General features: G+C 46.6%; 1 protein-coding gene across 1 annotated transcript; it reads right to left on the minus strand.

The window, feature by feature from the left end:
- Positions 1–8,713: 8,713 nt before the first annotated feature.
- On the minus strand, positions 8,714–15,319 carry LOC148108193 (ral guanine nucleotide dissociation stimulator-like). The gene is made up of 9 exons (XM_087853898.1): positions 15,182–15,319; positions 14,638–14,709; positions 13,083–13,267; positions 11,479–11,560; positions 11,355–11,391; positions 10,833–11,110; positions 9,846–10,061; positions 9,375–9,478; positions 8,714–8,867 (listed from the first exon to the last, which is right to left on the minus strand). The coding sequence occupies exons 1-9, from the start codon at positions 15,317–15,319 to the stop codon at positions 8,714–8,716; spliced, it is 1,266 nt and encodes a 421-aa protein (XP_087710024.1).
- Between the last annotated feature and the right edge of the window lie 9,168 nt (positions 15,320–24,487).

Raw genomic sequence — 24,487 nt, forward strand, 5'->3', positions numbered from 1 at the left:
GGATCGAGCCCCACATCGGGCTCCTCCGCTGGGAGCCTGCTTCTTCCTCTCCCACTCCCCTGCTGTGTTCCCTCTCTCGCTGACTCTCTGTCACATAAATAAATAAAATCTTAAAAAAAAACCACAGACCAAAATGCACTCAGGAACAAGTGGATCACCCTGCTTTGTCCACCCTGTGAGATTATAGTCTCCCTTCAACCCCCCCCTTTGTAATTTTGTTTTGTTTTGGTTTTGTTTGTTTTTCTGTAGTGGTTTCTGACCACTTTGGATTTGTCTAGGGTGTATTGTACTTGGGTTGTGGAGGATATTTTGGACTCTGCTCACTCGCTCACCCATTCTTCTCTGGGAAAAATGACTAGAAGGAGGAATTCACAACAAAATAAAGAACCAGAGACAATGTTCTCTGCCACAGAGCTAACTGATATGGATATAAGTAAGATACCAGAGATGGAATTCAGGATAGCAATTATAAAGTTAATAGCTGGGTTTGAAAAAAGAATAAATGACAGTAGAGAATCTCTAAGGACAGATATAAGATCTAATCAGGCCAAACTTAAAACCGCTGGTGAGATGCAGTCTAAATTGGATGCTCTAAAAGTTAGGGTCAATGAGGCAGAAGAGAGAATACATGAGCTAGAGAACAGACTGATGGAAAGGAAGGAAGTTGGGAAAGGGAGAGAAAGACACCTCAGCCCATGAAGAAGGGCTTAGAGATGATGCACTGAAAAGAATCAATGTCAGAATCTTTGGGATGGAAGAGGGGATAGAAAGAGAGAGAGGGATAGAAAGTATATTTGAGCAAATCATGGCTGAGAACCTCCCTAATCTGGGGAAAGAAACAAGCATTCACATCCGAGAGGCAGAAAGGACCCCTCCCAAAATCAATAAAAATAGATCAACACCCTGACAAATAATACTAAAGCTTGCAAATTTTAGAGAAAAAATTATCCTGAGAGTAGCTCAAGACAGGATGTTCCTTATGTATGGAGGGAGGAACATCAGAATAACCTCAGACCTATCCACAGAAACCTGGAAGGCCAGAAAGAGCTGCCATGATATATTCAGGGTGCTAAATAAGAAAAATATAAGCCAAGAATACTTTAACAAGCAGGGCATCATTCAGACTGGAAGGAGAGATAAAGAGCTCTCAGGACAGACAGAAACGGAAAGAATATGTGACCACCAAGCCAGCCTTGCAAGATACATTAAGGGGGATACTGTAAGCAAAGAGAGACCTGGATTTCCAGAGTAACATAGACCAAAAGTAACAGAGACAATCTACAGAAACAAGGACTCTGTAGGCAATACAATGGTACTAAATTCATATCTTTCAATAGTTACTCTGAATGTAAATGGGCTGAATGCTCCAATCAAAAGACACAGGGTATTATATTGCTTAAAAAGGAAGACCCATGCATATGCTGTCTATAAGAGACTCATTTTAGACCTAAAGACACCTCCAGAGTGAAAGTGAAGGGATGGAGAACAATTTATCAGGCTAATGGACCTCAGAAGAAATCTAGGGTAGCAATCCTCATTTCAGACAAATTAGATTTTAAGCCAAAGACTGTAGTAAGAGATGACCCACTATATCATACTTAAAAAGTCCTTCCAACAACAAGAATTAACAATTATAAATATCTATGCCCCCAACATGGGAGCAGCCAATTATATAAACCAATTACTAACTAAAGTAAAGAAACATATTGATAGCAATAATAGTAGGGGAATTCAACACCCCACTCATAGCAATGTACAGATAATTGAAGCAGAAGACCAACAAAGAAACATGGGTTTTGAATGACACACTGGAACAGATGGACTTCACAGATATATACAGAACATTCCATCCTAAAACAAGAGAACATTTATTCTTCTCTAGTGCACATGGAACTTCCTCCAGAATAGATCACATACTGGGTCACGAATCAGGTCTCAACCGGTACCAAAAGATTGAGATTATTCCCTGCATATTTTAAGACCACAACGCTTTAAAATTGGAACTCAACCACAAGAAGAAATTTGGAAGGAACTCAAACCCTTAGCGGTTAAGGAGCATCCTGCTAAAGAATGAATGGTTCAACCAGGAAATTAAAGAAGAACTTGAAAAATTCATGGAAGCTAATGAGAATGAAAACACATCAATTCAAAACCTCTGGGATATAGCAAATGTAGTCCTAAGGAGAAACACATAGTAATACAAGCCTCTCTCAAAAAATTAGAAAAGTCTCAAATGCACAAGCTAATCTTACACCTAAAGAACCTGGAGAAAGAGCAATAAATTAAGCCTAAACCAAGAGGAGAAGAGAAATAATAAAGATTAGGGCAGAAATCAATGAAATAGAAACCAGAAGAATGGTAGAACAGATCAACAAAACTAGAGTGGGTTCTCTGAAAGAATTAGTAAGATTGATAAACCTCTGGCCAGGCTTATACAAAAAGAGAGAGAGAAATGAAGAAAGAAAATACCCAAATTAATAAAATCATGAAAGAAAGGGGGAGCGATCATGACTAATACAAAGGAAATAGAGTTGTTAGAACATATGAGCAACTTTATGCTAACAAATTAGGTAATCTGGAAGAAATGGATGGATTCCCGAATACTTACAAACTACCAAGACTGAAACAGAAAGAAATAGACAATCTGAACAGACCAATAACCAGCAAGAAATTGAAGCAGTAATCAAAAACCTCCCAAAAAAACAGAGTCCAGGGCCAGGTGGCTTCCCAGGGGAATTCTGCCAAACATTTAAAGAAGAAATAACACCTATTCTCCGAAGCTGTTTCAAAAAACAGAAATGGAAGGAAAACTTCCAAACTCATTCTATGAGGCCAGCATTACCTTGACCCCAAAACCAGATAAAGACCCCACCAGAAAGGAGAATTACAGACCAATATCCCTGAGGAACATGGATGCAAAAATTCTCACCAAAATACTAGCCAATAAGATCCAACAGTACATTAAAAGGATTATTCACCATGACCAAGTGGGATTTATTCCTGGGCTGCAAGGGCAGTTCAACATCCACAAATCAATCAATGTGCTACACTACATTAATAAACCTCAACTCTATGGTCAATTAATCTTTGACAAAGCAGGAAAAGAATATCCAATGGAAAAAAGACAGGCTCTTCAACAAATGGCGTTGGGAAAATTGGACAGCCACATGCAGAAGAATGAAACTGGACCATTTCCTTACACCATACACAAAAATAAACTCAAAATGGATGAAAGACCTGAGTGTGAGACAGGAATCCATCAAAATCCTTGAGGAGATCACAGGCAGCAATCCCTCTACCTCGGCCGCAACAACTTCTTCCTAGACACATTGCTAGAAGGAAGGGAAACAAAAGCAAAAATGAATGATTGGGACTTCATCAAGATAAAAAGCTTTTGCACAGCAAGAGAAATAGTCAACAAAACCAAAATAAAATGGACATAATGGGAGAAGATATTTGCAAATGCCATATCAGATAAAGGGCTAGTATCCAAAATCTATAAAGAACTTATCAAACTCAACACCCAAAGAACAAATAATCCAATCAAGAAACAGGCAGAAGACATGAACAGATACTTCTGCAAAGAAGACATCCAAATGGCCAACAGACACATGAAAAAGTGCTCCACATCACTGGGCAGCAGAGAAATACAAATCAAAAGCACAATGAGATACCACTTCACACCAGTCAGAATGGCTAAAATTAACAAGTCAGGAAATGACAGACATTGGCAAGGATGTGGGGAAAGGGAAACCCTCCTACGCTGTTCGTGGGAATGCAAGCTGGTGCAGCCACTCTGGAAAACAGTATGGAGGGTCCTCAAAAAGTAAAAAATTGAGCTACCCTATGACCCAGCAATTGCACTATTGGGTATTTACCCCAAAGATACAAATGTAGTGACCCAAAGGAGCACCAGCACCCTGATGTTTATAGCAGCAATGTCCACAATAGCCAAACTATGGAAAGAGCCCAGATGTCCATCAATAGATGAATAGATAAAGAAGATGTCGTACACACACACACACACACACACACACACACTGGAATATTATGCAGCCATCAAAAAATGAAATCTTGCCATTTGCAATGATGTGGATGAAACTAGAGGGTATTATGCTGAGTGAAATAAGTCAATCAGAGAAAGACAATTATCATATGATCTCACTGTTATGTGGAATTTGAGAAACAAGATGAAACCAGAGAGGGAGACAAACCATTAGTGACTCAGTCTCAGAAAACAAACTGAGGGTTGCTGGAGTGGAGGGGGTGGGGGCGATTGAGTGGCTGGGTGATGGACATTGGGGAGGGTATGTGTTGTGGTGAGCACTGTGTATTGTGTAAGACTGATGAATCACAGACCTGTACCCCTGAAACAAATAATACATTATATGTTAATCATAACATAGTAAACAAGTAAATAAAAAAAACAGTCAAAGTAATTATTGATCAGAAGGGGGAATGAAGCATGGGAGACTATGGACTCCGAGAAACAAACTGAGGGCTTCAGAGGGGAGGGGTTGGGGGAATGGAATAGGCTGGTGATGGGTAGTAAGGAGGGCACGTATTGCATGGTGCACTGGGGGTTATACGCAACTAATGAGTCATCGAATTTTACATCAAAAACCAGGGATGTATTGTATGGTGACTAACATAATAAAATATATTTAATAAGAGTTATTATTGATAACACTGTATTTATTGCCATTTGATTACTCTGGTCATCTCTTTGGTGTCATTTCCTTGATGAAATCCCCTGAATCTTCCCCTCTCATTCATCATCTTTCAAAGCTCCTGACAGGAAAAGTTCATACACCCCATGACATAACCTAAGCACAAGACTGTTGAAAAGAGCAGAGCTATCTCAGGGTCTCTAGGATCTAAGGAGTCAACCTCAGTTAGCAATTTCGGACAAGCCAGTGTAAGCATGTGAACTGAGACGGAATGTGTAAACTGGTGAATGTTTGAGACCATGGACTTCAGAACAACATGGACTTAAAATCACCTTGACCTGCAAGGAGAGAGGGGTTTTTCTGGTCAAGGATATGGACAATTATCCTGGCACAAGAGAACCAATCCCTGATCCATCAGGTCCCAGCCAGGGAAAAGTGGCTACCATGTATCTGACCAAGAGGCTGGGGCCTTGAGGGAATTTCTGCCTTAAAAAGAACTGCGTAAGGAAATGCAGGAAAGCTGAAAATCCTAGCTCATAGGTCAGCATTAGATGTGAATAGAACCAGGCTTAGCTGTGGCCTTAAAGTACACCTCCCATCTTTTCCCCATACACAAAACAAGCAGGAATAGGAATCCAGAGATCATTGACAAGGATCCCAGAAGGATTCCAGTCTTAGTAAATGGTGAACCTGGAGCCCCTAGAGGGAGACTGAGGATGGCAAGTCCTTCCTGCCCTCAGTCTATTTGCAAATTACTTTCCTCTGGCTTTGTCCCTTCCACATGCAGGATTTGATCTCTTTACATGTTTTTCCCCACTTAGTGCTGGTGCAATTCCATAGATTGAACTAGAAAACTACAAGTTCTTGATACTGGGTCAAAACAAAAACAAAACAAAAACACCACGTCAACAAAGGAAGCAGGAAATAGTCCTCCTTCCTTTAGAGTGGAAAAAAGCAGCTCCTGTCCTGGGCAGGAAGTAGTTCTGGGGAGTGTGACTCTTAAAGACTCCCACTTTCAGTGGTTGTTGCTATTTCTGTGAAAGTACCTTCAACCTCTAAATCTCAGGAGTTCTGAGGGGCTGCCTTTGCTGTTTGCCCAAATTCATTGTACTGAAATGAACCTGTCCTCTGAGTAAAGGGGATTTGGGGTTACCCTCCAGTAGCTAGGGAGGAGGACTGGCTCTTCTCCTTCCTCCCACATACAATAGCTGATGACGCTTTAAGATTCCTCAGTTCAGGAATGAATCTTTTACGTTACTGTAGGAAGTAAAAGAACCAAACCACACTCTCGGGCTCAAAAAGAAAAAAGGGCTTTAATATAATAATATTTGAATTTACCATTTACTATTTAAGAGAATAAATATTGCCCCCCGTCAAATAACTAAATAGATGGGAGGAAGGGGTGTGGAGCATATGGGGCGCATGCACCACAAATCCCCAGCTGCTGAGGAATCCCTGCAGGGCCACTGGACACTTGCTCAGCCCTGAGGTTGACTGCGGCCAGTTCTTCTCCTTCTTGAGTGCTGCTGACCAGCTAGGACTGGGGCTCCAGCTGGCAGGACAGGGTGTAGCTAAGGACAGAGGGACACCTGTGAGTTGCCCAGGAGCTTCCATTCAAGAGTCCCTGCCACTGCTTGCCCACAGCTGGAGTCTGGTGCCCTGGCAACAAGGCCTGAGGCTGCCCAGGGAAGAAGGATCCCAGGAGTGGCCAGCAGAAAGAGTCCCACCCCCACCCTCATCGACCCAGCTCCTGATGGGCCTCACCTCTCAGCCTCGCTGAGCGGCTCCATAGCCTGGAACCAGGCCCGAAAAGGATCCTCAGGCTCTAGGGTGTAATTCTCGGCAGCCACCTGGAACAGCATGATGTCTGTCATGACTTGGTATTCCTGAGCCGAGAGAAAAGCACAGGATGCATAGGGAGCCTGGGCGGGGTGGGGGGGGTGGGAAGCTGCAGGGCCTGGTGAGGTTTGAGCAGTGGGAGAGGGGAACTGCCCGGGTCCTGGCACACATGACCACCCTCCTTCCTGCAAATTCATCCAATCCCAACCTGTTCTCAGAGGTGGGTATAAATAGCCCTTCCTTCGGGAAGCTATCCTTGATGCCATTCCTCTATCCCTACTTACTAACTGGATGGGTCTTCCACTTCTTTATTATCAAACTATCCCAGCAAATGTGAGACGGAGGGGATGGAGCCAAGGAATGTTATTCCCAGGGACATCTCTGATACCCACTCCCAACCCTTTCCTACAGGAAGTGACACATATGCTCACCTTATTGTTTTTCTGGTAGTTGATCTCACATCACTGGAAAGCAGAGAGCCAAAGTCCATCAGAAAGAGCTCCCTGGTTATTACTAGTACCTTACACCCACACCTTCTAATGCTGCACTAAGGCTAAGACACATTCGAGGGCTCTGCATACACTGATAATGGGACTGGGATACAGGCAAGGCTCTGGGGTCCAGAGAAAGGACATGGGACAGATGGACTGGCTACAGGTTGGGACCCTGCAGCACCACCCTCTCGGAAGACAGTAGGGGAAGCCGAAGCCTCAGGCAGGAAGGGGCTGCTGCGGCTACTGAGGTGCTTGCTGACGTGGAGGGTCCTGACTTCATTCTCCCCCCATGGGCAAACTCACCGGGGGAGGCTAAGGTCCACTCAGACAGACCTCATGCAGCTTTGCCTTCAGGAAGCTCTGCTGCTTCACCAGTCTTCGGCACCGGGAGCCGTGTCCTAACTGCAGCCACACCTCGCTCATCCCTGAGATGGGCAACAGCCCCCAGGCTCACAGGGGCAGCTGTGAGGCTGTCATGAGGGGAGGTTTGCCGAGTCCTGAGAGCTCAGGGCTCAGTACAGGGGCGCTCTGCTCCCAAACCTCTGGATTCTGGTCCCTCCCCCACAATCCTCAGGCTCACCCACCTCCAGATAGTCCTCCATGGCGGTATCCAACATCACCAGCTCAGTGAGGAAAGTGCCAAGGAAGGGCACGACACCCTGTGTCATGAGGGGGAGGGTTGGGATGAGTCCCTGCTCTCTGGTGCCCACAGGGACTCTCCCCTGAAAACGCTCTAGCCTCCTGGCCCACCCCAGGGGCTCACGTGGAACAGCCTAGGACCCTTAGCAGTCTCCCCACGGGTTCCCTTTCCCCTCCCCCTCCCAGAACATCAGACTCCTCCTCATCACCTTCAGGGCCTGCTTTTCAAAAATGCCAGGGAATGGAGCACTAGGTCGGTCCCTCCCCACCCGCAAAACCCATTCTCTGTGGACCTTTCTAGACCCTCCTCCTGGTCCTTTTGAAATAAGAATTGTAGAAGCTGTGGCCCCAGGAACCGCAGCTGGAGTGGGAAGGCCCCCCCTTCCTGATCTTTCCTTTTTGGGAGGCTTCCAGCCCTCAGGGAGGAGCCCTCCTCCTCTGACTTTGGAGGCCCTGGGCCTCAGGCACACTCACCTTCTTCTGCATCCTCTTCTGGGCTCCCCGGAGGGCCATCACCAGGGTGGCAAATCTATTGGATGGTCGCTCCTGCAGGGACAAGGACAAGTTCCTTGAGACCATCATACCCTCAGGCCACTTGCCCCCACCATCTTGGACTTCAGAACCTAGACATCTGACCTAACTCATACTGATCCTGAGGCCCCATTATCCAGAAGCAGGCCGTGAGTGATTCCAGAACAATCTCACTCCAACATTCACTCCATGTGTGATCTTGAGCTTGCAGCCTGGCCTCCCCGAGCCTGTTTTCTAATCGGGAAATGTGACAACTCCACCTATCTCCCATGGTCTCCTGAGGACTCAGGGTCCTATTACCCTCATCATTGTTGTGGCCCTCAACCCAGCCCAACCCCATCACTGAGCACAGGTCTGTCCTCTGGGCTCTCCAGGTTTGTAGAGGCCCCCACCTGGACCAGCTGTCGACACAGAGGGAGAGGGTGTCTAGGCTAGGGAGTTTGCTTGGACACCACCTGCTTGTCCCCCCACTGCCAATGGCATCATCACCTAGGCTGTCGCCACATTCATGCCAAAGGCTTCCCCTCCCCAAGGAATGCTTCAGACCATTCCCGACTTCATCCTCGCAGGACCCTGTTCCCTCCCACCCCTCCTCTCTTTCCAGACTTGCACCTTCCAGGCTACCTTGATGAGCAGGTTCTTGCCCTGTGTGGTGTCCTTGCTGCACAGCTTTTGAAAGATCCTCAATGGCTTCCTGAAGAGAGGCAAGGGAGGCAGGATCAATGGACGAATAATGTGGCAGGGTTGAGTGCGAGTGCCTTTTCTTTGAGAACCCCAAAGTGTCAACCTGCCTGGTTGAGGGTTTCTTCTGGGATCCTCTGAGCACTAAGGTCTTTGTAGGACATGGGAGGGAGCTCTCATGTGGCTCATCCTTGGCCTCCCTTCCCATATTCATTGAGAAATGCTCTTTGGGTCAATTTGGGGTTCAAATGGGCAGAGAGCTTAGTGGCTGTCAAGGAAACACGTGAAGAGATCTAATGCAGCTCAGCCCCGTGTGGGACATTTGGGAAAACTGATTTCTAAAGCGGGAGGCATGGTGGCCTCTTCACCAGGGAGGCTGAGAGACCCACCCACCAGCCCAGGTCCTGTGGTCGGGGTTTGCTGCCTCCCAGAAGGTCCAAGCTGCCTGAGGGGGAAGAGGACAAGCCTCTGGGAGCTCCCTCGTCCATCCTGGTCCCTCCATGGAGAGAGGCCTACTCACCTGGAAACCTTCTCCCACGTGTTCTTGAGGTGGTGAATTGAGACACTCTGCAGAGCCGAGACGATGGCATGTAAGGAGGAGTAGTTCCTCAGGGTTTGACAGGCCTGGGGAGGGAAGAGAATGGGCTGTCACTGGGGAGCCGGCACCTGATTGGCTCTCAAGCTTCAGTCCCCCTCAGGGGAAAGCGCTCCTGCCGGAGGAAGCCGCTGTCCAGGGACCTGCCGAAGGGCACACGTGAGGCCCAGAGGAGGAGGAGGATTTTACCTCACTCCAAGGAAGGAGCCAGGCAGAAACCGAGCATCTCAGCATGGGGCCGTGCAAGGCGAGGTCAGCATGCCCCTGGACAGAAGAGCCTAGGGACTGCACAGTCCCTAGGGCAAAGACCAGGGCCTTCCACCCTGACACCTGATCAAGGGAAGAGCAGTGCCCGAGACTCAGGAGAGCACCTCGGCTGGGCTTCCCGTTGCATACCTTGGCCACCTTGATCCAGTGCTCCACCACCATGGCCCTGTCCCAGGCTGTCATGCTTGGGTTGCCAAGGCAGGTGGTGATGACACACTTGGCCACACCGTTGAACTGGGCGACAGTGGCCCGGACTGTGGGTGCCAGGTGCTCACTGCCAGGCTTATTGCGCTTGGACCAGACGGAGCCCAGGCACTGATGGGGCAGCAGCTTCTTGAACAGCTCCTAGAGAACAGGGGGAACTTGGTTCACCCAGCCATTTCCCATGCAAGACTCATGTCCTACGTAGGGGTCACAGGTCAGAGCTGGACCTCAGGGAGCTGAGAATCTGGCCTGAGCCTGGCTGGAGACCGTGGATTTCATTCCATTGTTTTTCCCTGAGGGAACCCAGTACACAATGACCCAGGAGCAAACAGAGCAAGGGAAGGAAGGAGGGCATTGGCACCCTGATCATGCTCAGGAACTCCCAGCTCCAGGTGGCACTGCAAGGTGATCCTCCCAAGGGGGCTTCTTCCCCTCCAAATGGTCATCCCCATGGTCCTTCTCCCCTTTCAGATGCACATTCTCACACGGGAGCTGCAACCACACGTTTTTCCATCTTCCCTGTCCTCAGGACACATCAGATGCCTAATAAATGCTGAGAGTACTCATCCTCCAAGGCAGATGAGTGGGTGACCCATGGACTTGACTGAACACAGGGAGCTGCCCTCCTCCAACCACGGGACCAGGGCCTGCCCATTGGTCTCTCCGTTCTGGCTCATTTCTTCTCCCTAGTACCTCTGTATCAGTGCTTATCAGGGTCTCTCGCTACAGTCCACAGCTGGACAGTGAAAGCTTGGGTCTAAGCGCCTTGATGGGTTGACAGGGTTGGGAAGTGGTGGAGCTGAGATTTGGTCCCAGACCATAGGAGTCCACATCAGAGAAAGGCAGGTGTGGGGCAAGTGAGAGCAGAAGGAAGGCCTGCCCCTGGCCCACCCTGAGAGCCCAGCTGCTCACCGCATCCATATATGTCAGTTGCTCTGCCACCAGCCTGGGAGGGAAGTCCAGGAGGTCGGGTTTCTCCTCACCCAGCTGGTTCTTTGGGGAGACACAGCAGTCGCAGGAAGCCTCTGGGGCCGCGGTGGGCTCTGTGGCTGTTGTTAGAGCTGGAGTGAAACTTCCCAGCAAAAAGGGTGGTCCAGCTGACTGCAGCTCAGCACCCGGCACACATGCAGAAGATAGGAGCACGGGTTGCAGTTCTGGAACAGCTGACGGAGGGGAGGCTGGCTCTGACACTGCAGGTGACAGTTGACACGGAGCGGGGGTCGCCTCTAGCTCTATAGGAGGCCCTGTTCCTGGCTCTGCAGCTGGAAGGAGCCCTGGAGCTGGCACTGGGGCAGGAGACAGAGAAAGGTTCATTCACATCACTGACGTTCCATATGCCTTTGCAAAACCAGGACAGATCCCATGGCCTTGAAAGGAATACCCAGCCCATGAACCCCATGCCAGTTAGCCTTCCCAGCTTGCCATCCCCCTTACCCTCCACCTCTGCCTCAGTGAGTGCCAGAAGTTCCCACTACATCAGGAGAATGGGGACATGGTTTGTCAGGTCCCAGGCATGCCACTTCAGAACCATGGCCCCATGCACATAGGCCCCCTTGACCTCGACACGGTCACAGTCCAGGGACTGATAGATAGCCTGCAAATTCTGGTCAGGCCAAGTACCCAAGATGGGAGACAGGGTGCTGGGGAGAGTCATATGTGGAGCAGAGTCAGAGGCCTGGCCTTGCATTGCACATGCTACTCCCACAGCACCGTTCTTTCTGTGTGGGTCCCAGAGGATGGCCCCAGCCCACTTCCCACCCCTCTCTAGCTGCCCTCGTAGTGGAAGGCCTGGTCCTCCAGAAAACCTGAATGAGTCTGGTTTTTCCACTTCTCCTCTCCTCTACCTGGCCATGGGCCTGGTCTACTCTATCCTCCGTGCAGACCAGTATCAAGGCTCAGATTTGAGGCAGATTTGTGAGTTATCGTCTCAGCACACCCTCGGTTCTTGGCCCTGGTTGGGGTGGTCAGCAGGGAGGGGCAGGCAGAGCAAGTTGGGACCGTCAAAGGGATGGGTGTTTCAGGCACCCACTGAGCCCAGACTGTGCTCTGCCGCCCAGAGGGCCCGGGACCCCATCCATAGCCTTCTTTGACTCATTTGCTTCTTCACTCAAAGCCCCCCAGATGAAGCCCACCCATTGGAAATCAAGAGATCGGTGAGATCCCGGGTTCGGCAACTCCCTCCCCAGCCACAACCCCTGTAGTCCCCCACCCTGCTCTGTGGAGGCAGCCAGCCCTGCTTCTGGACCCAACCCCCTCTCCTAGTTTTACTTGATCATTTCATCTGTCCTATGGTCCAGCTCTAGGTGGATCCTTTCATAGCTAGAGGAGGCTACGAAGATGTCACATCTAACAACCATTGGACATGTGTGCTTAGGGTGTGCAGAGTGCCTATCTGACCCTCTGACTAGAACTGAGACCCAGACACTGTATCTCCTCTCTCCATTCACATTCTTAGGTGCTTAATATACATTCCTTTTTTTTTTTAAGATTTTATTTATTTAACAGAGAGAGACAGCCAGTGAGAGAGGGAACACAAGTGGGGGAGTGGGAGAGGAAGAAGCAGGCTCCCAGAGGAGAAGCCTTATGTGGGGCTCGATCCCAGAATGCCGGGATCACGCCCTGAGCCGAAGGCAGACGCTTAACGACTGCGCCACCCAGGCACCCCTTAATATACATTCTTGAACGACTACTTCCCAGCCCGCACTTTCCAAATCCTGAGTGGCCCGTGGGCTGGTCTGCCTGTTCCCAGTGTGCCCCTGAGCTGCTCACATAAAGGACAACTACCAGAACCATCTAGATGGAATCTCAGAAGTCCTTTGCACGTAGGAAAACAGCCTGCTTTGCATTTCCCTTCGTCAACCCAGAAGGGCCACCAGCCTGTGAGGGTTGCACTTGAGAGCTTCTTGACCGGAGAGAGAGAACTATTAAGCAAGTAGATGCCCAGCACGTCCAGGGGCCCTTTCTACAGAGCCAAGCACCAGAGTAGCCCGTGCCATGTTTCCTCCCATGATTTCCTACAGTAACTGTATGAGGTTCATCCTCTTAACCACCCCACTTTTCAGAAGAGGAAAGGGAAGGTCAGAGAGGGGTAGTGCCATTCCCGAGATGTACACCCAGTAGATGGGAGGCTCACCCTGTGCTGTGCATGGGGTGGGCACTCACCTATTGAACTTCTGGCCCAGAACCTGAGTGGCTGAAGTGAACATCTCGTACATGCAAAAGATCATTGAGGTGGTTGAGATGCTTCCATCTGGGAAGGATGGTACCAGGGACTGTACGAAATGATCCATTGTGCCTTCTCTGAGCCTCAGCATCATGTGGGCCTCATCTAGGGACAGGGATGATTCCTTTTCCCACCAGGTAGAGAAGAGGGGTGTGGGGGGGGCAATGTAGTCAGCTTCAACACCACGAACCACCAGGATGATCAGGGTCTGGTGCTCAGACCAGAGAGTCCCATCCCTTCGGGAACTTGTGCAAGAAAAGGGACTTGAGGGCCCACCCAGAAAAAGGCTCTAGGCTTGAAAGTACAATTGCCTTTAGGGGTGAAATGAGAAAGCATTGGTCACTTCAACACATCTTGTTAGCTGAGCCACCACAGCCTTTCTCTCTCTGAATAGGCTTTATTAAGAACTGTATGCCTTTGAGTCATCAGTCAACATCCCTACTGCAGACAGGAGAAAGCAGAGGCTTAGCATCTCCAACGCTGCTCGAGATCATAGACGTTGGGCCTGAGAACTGTCCAGAGCATGGAATGCATGGCATTTCCCTATGCTGCTGCAGCCTGGTCTGTTCCTAAGGTGGGGAGAAAGGTTCAGGGGAAATCCACCTTCCTCGGCAGGCCCCAGGGGAGCCGGTTGTTTCTAGTGTGGGTTCTGGCCTTGCCGTGATCATCTGCGGGCCCTGAGATTGGACATCGATCTGGACCTGTTCTCACCCCAGACCAGCATTGGATGTTGTTGTGGGCCGAGGCACCTGCTGCTTGTCAAGGGAGATGGAGTAGCTGAGCCTTTGGAGCAAGCAGCTCCTCAAAGATGTCCTGGATTGAACTCTGAAAAGACAAAGTCCACTACCTGGGCCAGGAGGCATCAGAGGCCTTCCACCCAATCTGTGGTTGAAAGGCTGAATCGCTGTGGCAGACAACCTCCCGCATGGAGGTCCAAAAAGACATATGAGGACACAGCTTGTGACCCGGGGGACATACAATGATTTGATGTATTCTGAGAGGTGATACATTACAGAGGAACATATAGAATGGCTTCATCCCACCGTTCCTTTTATGTTCAATCACCCTGTGTGGGGTGAGGATTCATAAGGCCTTGGACACGTTCTCCAAGGACAGTGGAGCTGGGTTCTACACAGGATACCTGGGTGAGTAGGGAAAATAATAAAAACAGTACAAAGACACTCATGGCTTCAGGAAAAGTAAACTAAAACACAATGAAACAAAATAACCTACTCCCCTAAACTGCAAAAAAACATTAATTATATTCTCTACCATTCCCATATATGTGAAGAGTCTTCCTACCTTATCCCATAGCTGGTGGTGGAGGTGTAGATGTTGGGATTACTTTGTGGTTGGGCCTGAGGGACACTCATGTGGAAACACTATAGGAGGGCCCCAGGTTTGCCCCCATATTTGTGTGGGGGCCCTGGGTGTGTGGAACCCTCTTCCCATTCTCACCTCAGAGCGGCACTGATCCTGGGTGGCCTGGTGCACCTGCCACTTGTCTAGGGAGTTGGAGTAGTTGAAGTCCCAGACCAGCTCTTCGATGACCTCCTGGGTGAAGCTCTGAAAATGCAGTAGCCCATAGACATGGGGTCAAGAGACATTAGTGTCCTCCCGGGACATTGCCATAAGGGGCCACCCTCATTAGAAATCCTGTTCTCCAGTTGAGGCAAAGAGGGCAGCTGAAAAGACATCGAGCAAGGAGGTAGCCGGATGAAACTCTAGAGCTTGTGATTAACATCAAGGTAGTTGACCTTGGTCCCCAGTGCTCAGCTTCTCATCCTGCCTGCTATGACCTGGGGTGTGAACATGAAAGATGTGCCAGGCTTCCAACACCTGGCAGCTTCCTTCTGCCCAGGAAGGGCATCCTTCCTCTGTCCCCTCCTCTACACACACATACACATACACACACACACACACACACACACACACACACACACACACTTAGTGAGGGGCAAGAGGTGTGGGCCTGCTGAAGTAGGATCACTGTTGTTGCCTGCTCTCTAGTGGGCTGCCCTGAGCTGCCTTGTGTTACCTGTTGGTGTCTCCTGCCACATAACCAGAAGCTTCGGAGAAGAAGGCTGAGCTGATGTCTACAGTGACATAAAAGTCTCTCACTCCGGACTTTCTTGGGCCCAAAGCCCCTGAAAGTAGGAATACAACAACAGAACATCTTGTTCTCTTGAACATCTCCAGTCAAGTGAGCTGGAAAGCAGGCTTTCTTTTGAATGTATGTGCCTGGTTACCGAGTTCTAAGTTCAGTTGGGGCCTATCACCAAGGAAGTGAGGTCGCTTCTTCAAGATTCCAGGACCTTGGCCTCTGCTGTTTCTTGGCAATGAACTGTTTACTTTTCTACCCCATGTCATCTCCTTAACTGGCCACAATGAGCCAAAAATGCCATAGCCACAACTCTCTGGAAATGTAACCAGGGTCTGAGGTTTCAGGAGACAGAGCTGAATTCAGACCTTTTTTCTTTGTTTTCCCAGTTCTGAGTCCTAAATCATTGTGTCTCTCACATATTCCCCACTTTCCCAAGCTGCTTAGTGGGGATCAGGCTAGAATCCACTCCTTAGAGACATCAACAGGTGTATGTGGATAATGTAACATGGGTGGGGTGGTCCCCTGTGTATCTGAAGCACAATTTTCAGGATGGAAGAATTACAAGAAGGGGTGGGACTTGGCATGGAGGGCTGCTCAACAGAGGCCTGGGTTCCAACAATGTAATATTGGAACACTTTCCCACTTGGCCTTGTTTAAATGTGGGCACTATGATGGGGTGGAAATGAACGAAGAAGCAGATATTGTTGTCCTCTATAGTTAAACTGTTCAATTGTTTCCCATTATATTTAGAATGAGACCCAGTTGCCTCATTTTTGTCTATGAGGGGCACAGCCTTCACAGTGGCTCCTACCGATCCAGACTTGTGGTATAGGCATCACTCTCTAACCATTAGGTGGTTAGTTACTGGCTTCTGACCAATAGGTTGCAGCCAATGTGATGAAATGTGATGTCTAAGTTTCAATTGCAAAGAGTTTCTAACTTCCTAGTTACTTTTCTTGTGTTCTGCGTCTCACTCCCTTTCCCTTTTTCTTCTTGATCTCTGAACCAAAAATCGAGCACAGATATTTTGAGCTGCCATGTGTAGAAACACACATGGCAGAGAACTTGGCCTGTGCCAAGGCCAGAATACACACAGGAACTCAGATTCTGAGTCCAAACAGCTTCCCGAATCATGTGAGCCAACTTGGGAGAAAATCCTCTGCCAGTCTAGCCTCAGTCACTGCTGCAGCCTCTGACACACCTTGAGCCTGGGGAACTATGCTTATTTGTGCCTGGACTCCTCACCCACAAAAACTGTGAGAAATTAAATATATATACATTTTAAGATTGAGAGTATTGGGGCAATGCAGTAACATAGGAACAATAGATAAGTAACAGTCTCCCAGGCCTCAGCACCTCTCCCTGCCTTCCTCCCTCCCCTCTGCTCTCCTCCTAGTGTCCCTCCAGCCACGAGGGCTGCCTTTTTCACCTCCTCTGGCCAAACCAGCTCTGTTAGTGAGTGTCTGCAACAGCGGTCCCTTCTTTCTGACACACTGCACACAGACTTGTGCAGGTCTAGCTCCCTTTTGTCAATCTGTTTTCAGCAATGTCACCCTCAGTGAGGCCTTTCATATTTTCCTATCCAATGACTCCCCAGCCTTCCTTCATTACATACTTCAGTCGTCGTATATAGCACTTGCTCTTTTCTTTCACGTCTTTGGTTTGTGCTTTGTCCACTCTAGACTGTGAGCCCCTAAAAGCAGGGAGCTCTTGGTATTTTCAGCTCTCCTCATGGGTCCACCAAGGTACCTGGCATAGGGGAGTGCTTAGTGTATAGTTACTGAATGAATAACTGAGAAGATCTTGGAGCCCACCTCCCCTTTTAACAAGCTAAACTGTAGGGAGAAGTGCAACTAAAAGTTTCAAGCTGTTTCTGGGCAAGGGGACAACCACAATGGCTTCTGCCTGACTCTTCCTGCTCCAGTATCTCCAGCAGAACTGATTAGGCACCATGGACAAGGAAGCACCCTGCATCATGTTCTCTGTCTCTAGTGGTACAGCCCCAGGCAGGCACACCACCAAAGAAAGGGGTGCTTTTATTTGGGTATCCTCAAGGAAGTGGCTTTCCAGAGTCAGAGTGGCAAAGGAACAGGATCTCCAGGCTCCAAGAGCAGAATAAAGGACCAGAGAAACCTCCCTTTCCTCCTTTTTCTGTCCACTCCCATGGTGTCCTCTTTACTATTCCAGCACCCTCACCTCAGCCAAAAGAGTGCTTCTGCACCCACCCTTGTATGTCCAAACGAGGACCCTGAAGGTCTAATGGAGACTGGTCTTGCCCCTGGACCCCAGAGACAGTGCTCAGTGCTCTGGCACTTTCCCAGAGAACATAAACAAATGATAAACCGGTATGCGCAAGCCCAAAGCGCAATGACCTATCACATCAATTGGAATAGCTATCATAACAAAGACAAGAGATAACAAATGCTGGTGAGGATGTGGAGAAAAGGAGCCCTATGCACACTGGCACTGTCACCGTGCAAAACAGTATGGAGCGTCCTCAAAAAACTGAAAACAGAACTACCGTATGATCCAGCAGCTCCATGTCTGGGAACATTCCATAGAAAACAAAGGAATATGTCTAAGAAATACCTGCACTTCCATGTTCAAGAAGCTTTATTTACCATAGCTGAGACAAGGAAAACATCAGTGCCCATTAGTGGTGAATGGATAAAGAAGTGTTACCTACATAATGGAATATTAATCAGCCATAAGAAAAGGAAATCCTGCTAAGTGTGATAACAGTTTTGGACTTAGAGGCATTATGCCAAGTGAAACAAGTGAGACAGAGAAAGGCAAACACTATATATGTGTAGGTATAGATATATATAGGGAGATAGATACTATATAGATGATAGATACATAGACATATTTTTCCCTTTTATGTGGAATCTAAAACAAAGAAAAGAAAAGGCAGAAAACTAATTCAGAAGAACAGATCAGATTAAAGTAACAAGAAACAGAGGGGAGGGTGGGGGCAGGGATTGAGTGAATGGTGAAAAGGTACAAACTTCCAGTTTTAAGATAAATAACAGGGATTTACAGTACAACATGATGACTGCAGTTGATACCGCTCTATGGTTTGAGAGGTGTTAAGAGAGTAAATTCTGAGAGTTCTTATCACATAATACCTTACACATACACAGTGTGTCAATTATATACAGTGATCAATTATATCAATAAAACTGGGGCAAAAAAATATTTTAATATTCATAATGGGCATCAGGAAAGTTGACTTAGTAAAAATAATGACACAAGCAAAACGTAAAACAGCAGAACCCATAGTCAGTAGACTATGATATGGATAAAAAATCCAAGCCATTTGCATAAAAAATTTGATTCTGATTTTTAAAATCAGTGAATTAAAATTAAAGTAGATAAAATAGAATTTTAAATTATGCTATATTTTAAAAAATTGATCAAGGAAAAAAATGTCTTATTAAATTAACTCTGAAAATACCTTTTTTGAAAAAATTTTCATGTTTTGGAAAATTCTGATTTTAAGCTTTTAAGTGGGCACAGAGTGAGAACATTTTGTTGGATCAAAGTTGTCTCAAGGAAAATGGGTGAGATAAAATATCAGCACCAAAATGGCAAGACTAAATTGTCCTGTGTTCATTTCTCTGTATCTGCGGTTTTTAAAGAAAAAATATTTTTATTGATTTACAATACACATAATCAAAAATCTACTATCTACCATCTACAAATCTACCATTTATAGGTTTATATTTCATTAAGTATATTAAGTTCATGGAATACATTTTAAATGTATTAAATGCATTAATACCCTTTCTACAACCTCCCTCTAACCCAACTTCGCATCTCATTTCATCTTGTGAAACTAAAACTCTACACCATAAATCAGAAACTTACCATTACCACCTCATTCCAGCTCTTGGCAACACTATTCTACTTTCTGTCTTTATGAATCTACTTTGGGTAGGTCCCAAAAGTGGAGTCAAAGCTTGCATTTTTATGAATGCACTTAATGTAAAAGTTCACCCATGTTGTGGCATATGTCAGTGTTTTCTTCCTCTTCTGAGATATTATTCATTCTTATTCCATCGTGTGTATATACAACATCTGTCTCTCCTTGGACAGATAGTGGATTGTTTTCATGGTTTAGTTATTATGACTAATGATGGCATGAAAACGTATGTTCAGACAGATCTTCAAGACCATGGTGTCAATTAATTTGGGTATATACCCCAAAAGTAGAATTACTGGAACACAGGGTAAGTCTAATTTTAATTTTTTTGAAGGACTACCATACTGATTTCACAACTATGCTCAAATATTCCTACCACACACAATGAACAAGGTCTCAATTTCTCCATATCTTTGCCAACACTTGTTCTTTTCTTGTAATTCTTTGTGTGTGTGTGTGTGGAAGAGTCATCTTGATGAAAAATGGTATTTCATTGCTTTTTTAAATGTGGATTTCTGGGGCACCTGGGTGGCTTAGCCATTAAGCATCTGCCTTCGGCTCAGGTCATGATCCCAGGGTCCTGGGATCAAGCCCCGCATCAGTCTCCCTGCTCAGTGGGAAGCCTGCTTCTCCCTCTCACACTCCCCTCGCTTGTGTTCACTCTCCTGCTGTCTCTTTCTGTCAAATAAATAAATAAAATCTTTTTTAAAATAAGTAAATAAAATAAAATGTGGATTTCCCTAAAAATTAGTGATGTCAAGTATCTTTTCAAATTCCTTTTCATGTGCGTGTCTTTGAGGATGTGTATTCACATTTTTTTGCACATTGACACATTACATTTGGTTTGTTTTTTGTTGCTAAGTTTATGTGTTCTCTGTATATTCCGGATATTGAGCCCCTTTCAGACACATGGTTTGCACTACGGTCTCCTGTCTTGTGGATTGTGTTTTTACCTCATTGATAATGTCTTTTAAGTTGTTTCTATTTTGATCTTCTGCTTAGATGATCTGTCCATTGTTGTGAGTGAAGTGGTGAAGTCTCCTACCATTAATGTATTTTATAGATAAGTTTTTTTTTACTTTGGTTATTAATTGGTTTATATAATTGGCTGCTCCCACATTGGAAGCATAGAAATTTATAATTTTTAAGTCTTCTTGTTGGATAGGCCCTTTAAGTATGATACGATGTCCCCCTACATCTCTTACTACAGCCGTTAGTTTAAAATCTAATCTGTTTGATATGAAGATTGCTACCCCAGCTTTCTTTTGAGGTACATTAGTGTGGTAAGTTGTTCTTCATCCCTTCACTTTCAATCTGGAGGTGCTTTAGGTTCAAAGTGAGTCTATTGTAGACAACATACGGATAGATCTTACTTTTAAAATCCAATCTTGTACTGTTTGTCTTTTTATTGGAACATTCAGAGCATTTACATTCGGAATATGTATTGAAAGCTATGAATTTAGTGCCATTGTATTTAAAATCCCTGTTTCTGTAGATTGTCTCTGTTACTTTCTGGTCTGTTACCCTCGGGATCTGTTCGCCTGCAGTATCCCCCTTAATATTTCTTGTAGGGATGGCTTGGTGGTCATATATTCTTTCAGTTTGTCTATTATCCTGGAAACTCTTTATCTCTCCTTCCATTCTGAATGATAGCATTGCTAAATAAGGTACTCGGCTTCATTTTCTTCTCATTTATTACCCTGAATATACCCTGCCAGCCCTTTCTGGCCTGCCAGGTTTCTGTGGACAGGTCTGATGTTATTCTGATGTTCCTCCCTCCGTATGTAAGAAATCCCTTCCCTCTAGCTACTCTCTGCATAGCTTCCTTGGTTTTAGGATTTGCAAGCTTCACCATTATATGTTGTGGTGTTGATCTATTTTTATTGATTTGAGGAGGAGTCCTCTCTGCCTCTTGGACGTGAATGCATGTTTCTTTCCCCAGATTTGGGAAGTTCTCAGCCATGATTTGATCAAATATACCTTCCAGCCCCCCCTTTGTCCTAATGATCCTGATATTGGTTCTTTCCAATGTACCATTAAATTCTCTAAGTCTCTCTTCATGTGTTGCGGGTTGTTTTTCTCTATTTTCTTCAATTTCCTTCCTTTCCATCAGCCCATCTTCTAGATCACTTATTATCTTTTCTGCCTCATTGACCCTAGCTGTTAGAGCATCCAATTCAGCCTGCATCGCATGCATAGCATTTTTAAGTTCAGCCTGATTAGATCTCATTTCTGCCCTTATATATTACATATTGTCATTAATGCTTTTTCCTACCCTAGCTATTGATTTTATGATTGCTATCCTGAATGCTACCTCTGACATCATGCTTATATCCTTAAAATTAGTTCTGTGGCAGAGGACATGGTCTCCGGTTCTTTTCTTTGTTGAGAGTTCTCCTTCTAGTCATTCTATTGAGGGATGGTTGAGCGAATACACAGAGTCCAAAATATCAACCACAAACCAAGGAAGACGCACCTAGAAAATACTCCAAGTGGTCGGAAGCTACCACAGATACTCAAACAAAGCCACGATTATCCTAAACAGTCATTACAGTGGGGCAGAGAGACTATAAGCACTCAGGGTGGACAAGGCGGGGTGATCTTTCTGTTCCTGATTGATTTTTGGTCTCTGTCTTAGAAGACACCATGTCCCAAAATTGCAAAGAATCTGGAACTTATATATAAAACATATATATAACATATATCATACATTTCACATACATAACAAAATGGAGTAGTGTGAAAAGGATTGGTATGAGGTATAAAAAGTATAAAAGGTAGATATGAAAATATAAAAACCCACTTCAAATCATAAATTGGGAAATAAGAGTATTTGAAATGGTAACAAGGTAAAAATTAAATAAATGTAAAATTTTAGCTTGAACTATAAATGAGTCTTGAGGGAACACCTGGACCTCAATATATTAGTTTCCCCTGGCGCTGGAGTTTTGCAGTCCTGTTGGAAATAAGTGTGTCATTTACCTGTTCTTCCAGTCTGTCTTCTGGGGGAGGGGCCTGCTGCTGGGCTGTTCAGGCTTCTTTGCCTGGGTGGCGTTTCACCACCCCTTGTCAGGGGGATGGACTTAATGTGAGGTGGTCGTCTGTTCCCTGGCAGCTTTCCATGCCTCCTTAGAGGGTCAGAGCAAATGTGGCTGTGCAGGAATCTCTGGCCCAGGGCAACAAGTTCACGGTCACCTTTCTTCAATGAAACTTCCAGGTCAAGCTGTCGCCACTTCTGTGTGTATTAAAATCCACAGACTCGCGTTATGCATGTCCGCTGCAGCTCTCCGAGGGGATTTCCGGGGACCTACAAGTGGCTCTATGCTTTGTGCCTTTGGAATTGCCAGTGACCGGGGGGCTCACGCGTGCATCCTCTTCAGCCAATCCCAGGTCACAGCTAGGTGCCGCCCCAGTGGTTCTCTTGGGGCCCACAGCGCCCTGAGAGGTGCAGCTCAGTCGTGGGCACCGCCTGTGTGTACCGAACTGCTGAATCCCATAGTTGGTGCCCGCTGGCACGCTCCCAGGAGGAGTTACACTGATCTGCGAGCGCCTCTGTGCTTTTTGTCTTTGTGACTGCAAACGAGCGGTTGTGGGGTCGCGTGTACATCCGGTTCCACTGTTCCCAGGTCACGGCTGGGTGTCGTTCTCGTGTCCTTCCCAGGGTCTCTGCCAACCTGAGAACTACTGCCCAGTAATGGGCACAGATGTTTGGTATCTTCCCTGGGACGTTAAAGAGCCTGCACCTTCTTGTCCTTTTCAGGGTGCTCGGGCGAAGAGCGGTCTCCCTACTGGTCCGGCTCAAGGTTTATGGCAACTGCAGCTGGGAGTCCTTTCTGGTCCCACTGACCATAAGCAGTCTCTCTGCTCCACAGCTTGGGAACTCTATCGGTTCAGGCTCCCCTGTTCTTTCTGAGTTTCCTGGGATCCTGACACCACAGCGATCCCCCTAGAATTCTGCCATATTCATCTCCTGTGCCCTTTTTCAGAAAGGGAAGCCTCTCACTGGAGCAGATTTCTAAGGCCCCGATTTTGTGCTCCGGTGTATTATCACTTTCCAGTGGCCAGCTTATGCAGGCTCCCTCCTTCCTCTGTTTCTCAGGGAAGGAATGAAATTGTGCTTTTCTCTCATTTAGAAAGTCAGGCTAAAAAGCTAATCAATTAAGGAAGAACGTTCTCATAATGACCCTCTCCGTTCAATTACATTATTATGCAAAGGACTCATACCAGTGATAAAATACCTGAGAAAATAATAGGTATTATATTTAAAATGCAGTACAACGTGAATATCCAGACTTCATTGAAGTTAGTTGTTATAATGGATATACATGAAAATACCAGTTTTTAACATTACACAAATTTACATTCACAAGTGTGAAAAATCCATTTTAGCCTTACAAGTAGGGTTTTGGTCTGGTGAGGGCCATAGCCAGGGCTAAGGATTGGGTTATAATCCTGAAGACATTAGGGACTGAGTGGAGGGCTAGGATTAGGGTGAGGATCACTCTTCGTGTTTGGCCTCATCCTATCATCGATGAGTTTCAGGTTTCGGGTGTTTGGCTACAATCCTGTTCTCCAGAAACACCCGGGATTGGAAGTGGCATGGTTTTCTTCTGTGTTCCAGACTGATTAGTGTGGCACTGGTCAGGTGAGCTAAATCTATGGCGCCCTCAGAACTAAGGTTTGGCCAAGTAAGTTCCATAGTCAGGGTTAGGGGGAGGTGCTGGGAGGTGGGAATCTATCCGAAGGCAATGTGGAGAAATGCCCTGAGGTCTGAGTTGAGGGTGAGCTTTAGGGTGAAGCTCGGGCTTAAGGTCTTGTCTCAAGGACTGGGCCCATTGTGAGATCGAGGGTCAGGTTTTTGTCTGAATCACGCTATTCGTTCCACAGTGGTGGTTGCCAGTTGCATGGCTTGCTTCCATATTCTGGATGTTGTGACTTGTGCGGTCTTTTGTCCTGAATCCCGTCATTCCTTCAACTAATCATTCGGGCCCAGGTACGACCAGATCCAAGCCTAGGGTTAGGGTGAGAATCTGGGAGATGATTAGTACCAGTGCATAGATGTGTCCTGAAAGCCAAGTGGAAGGCTAGCATTAGGGTGAGCCTCTGGCCTCTGATTTGGATGCTCCTAGAGTTTCTGAGTTTTAACATCTTCAGTAGAATCATGGTTTCTAGCAAGAACCTGGAAGTTGAACATCACGTGTTTTCCTTCTTTGTTTTTACTGATTAGATTGTAATTGTCCAAGTGTGCAAAATGCACTGTAGCCCCACAAGTAGGTTTTGGGTGAGTCGAGGCCACATCCAGGTCTCCGGATTGG

Source organism: Ursus americanus, chromosome 22, assembly GCF_024610735.1.
Source record: "Ursus americanus isolate L20-20 chromosome 22, mUrsAme1.1.p, whole genome shotgun sequence".
NCBI classification, from domain to species: domain Eukaryota; kingdom Metazoa; phylum Chordata; class Mammalia; order Carnivora; family Ursidae; genus Ursus; species Ursus americanus.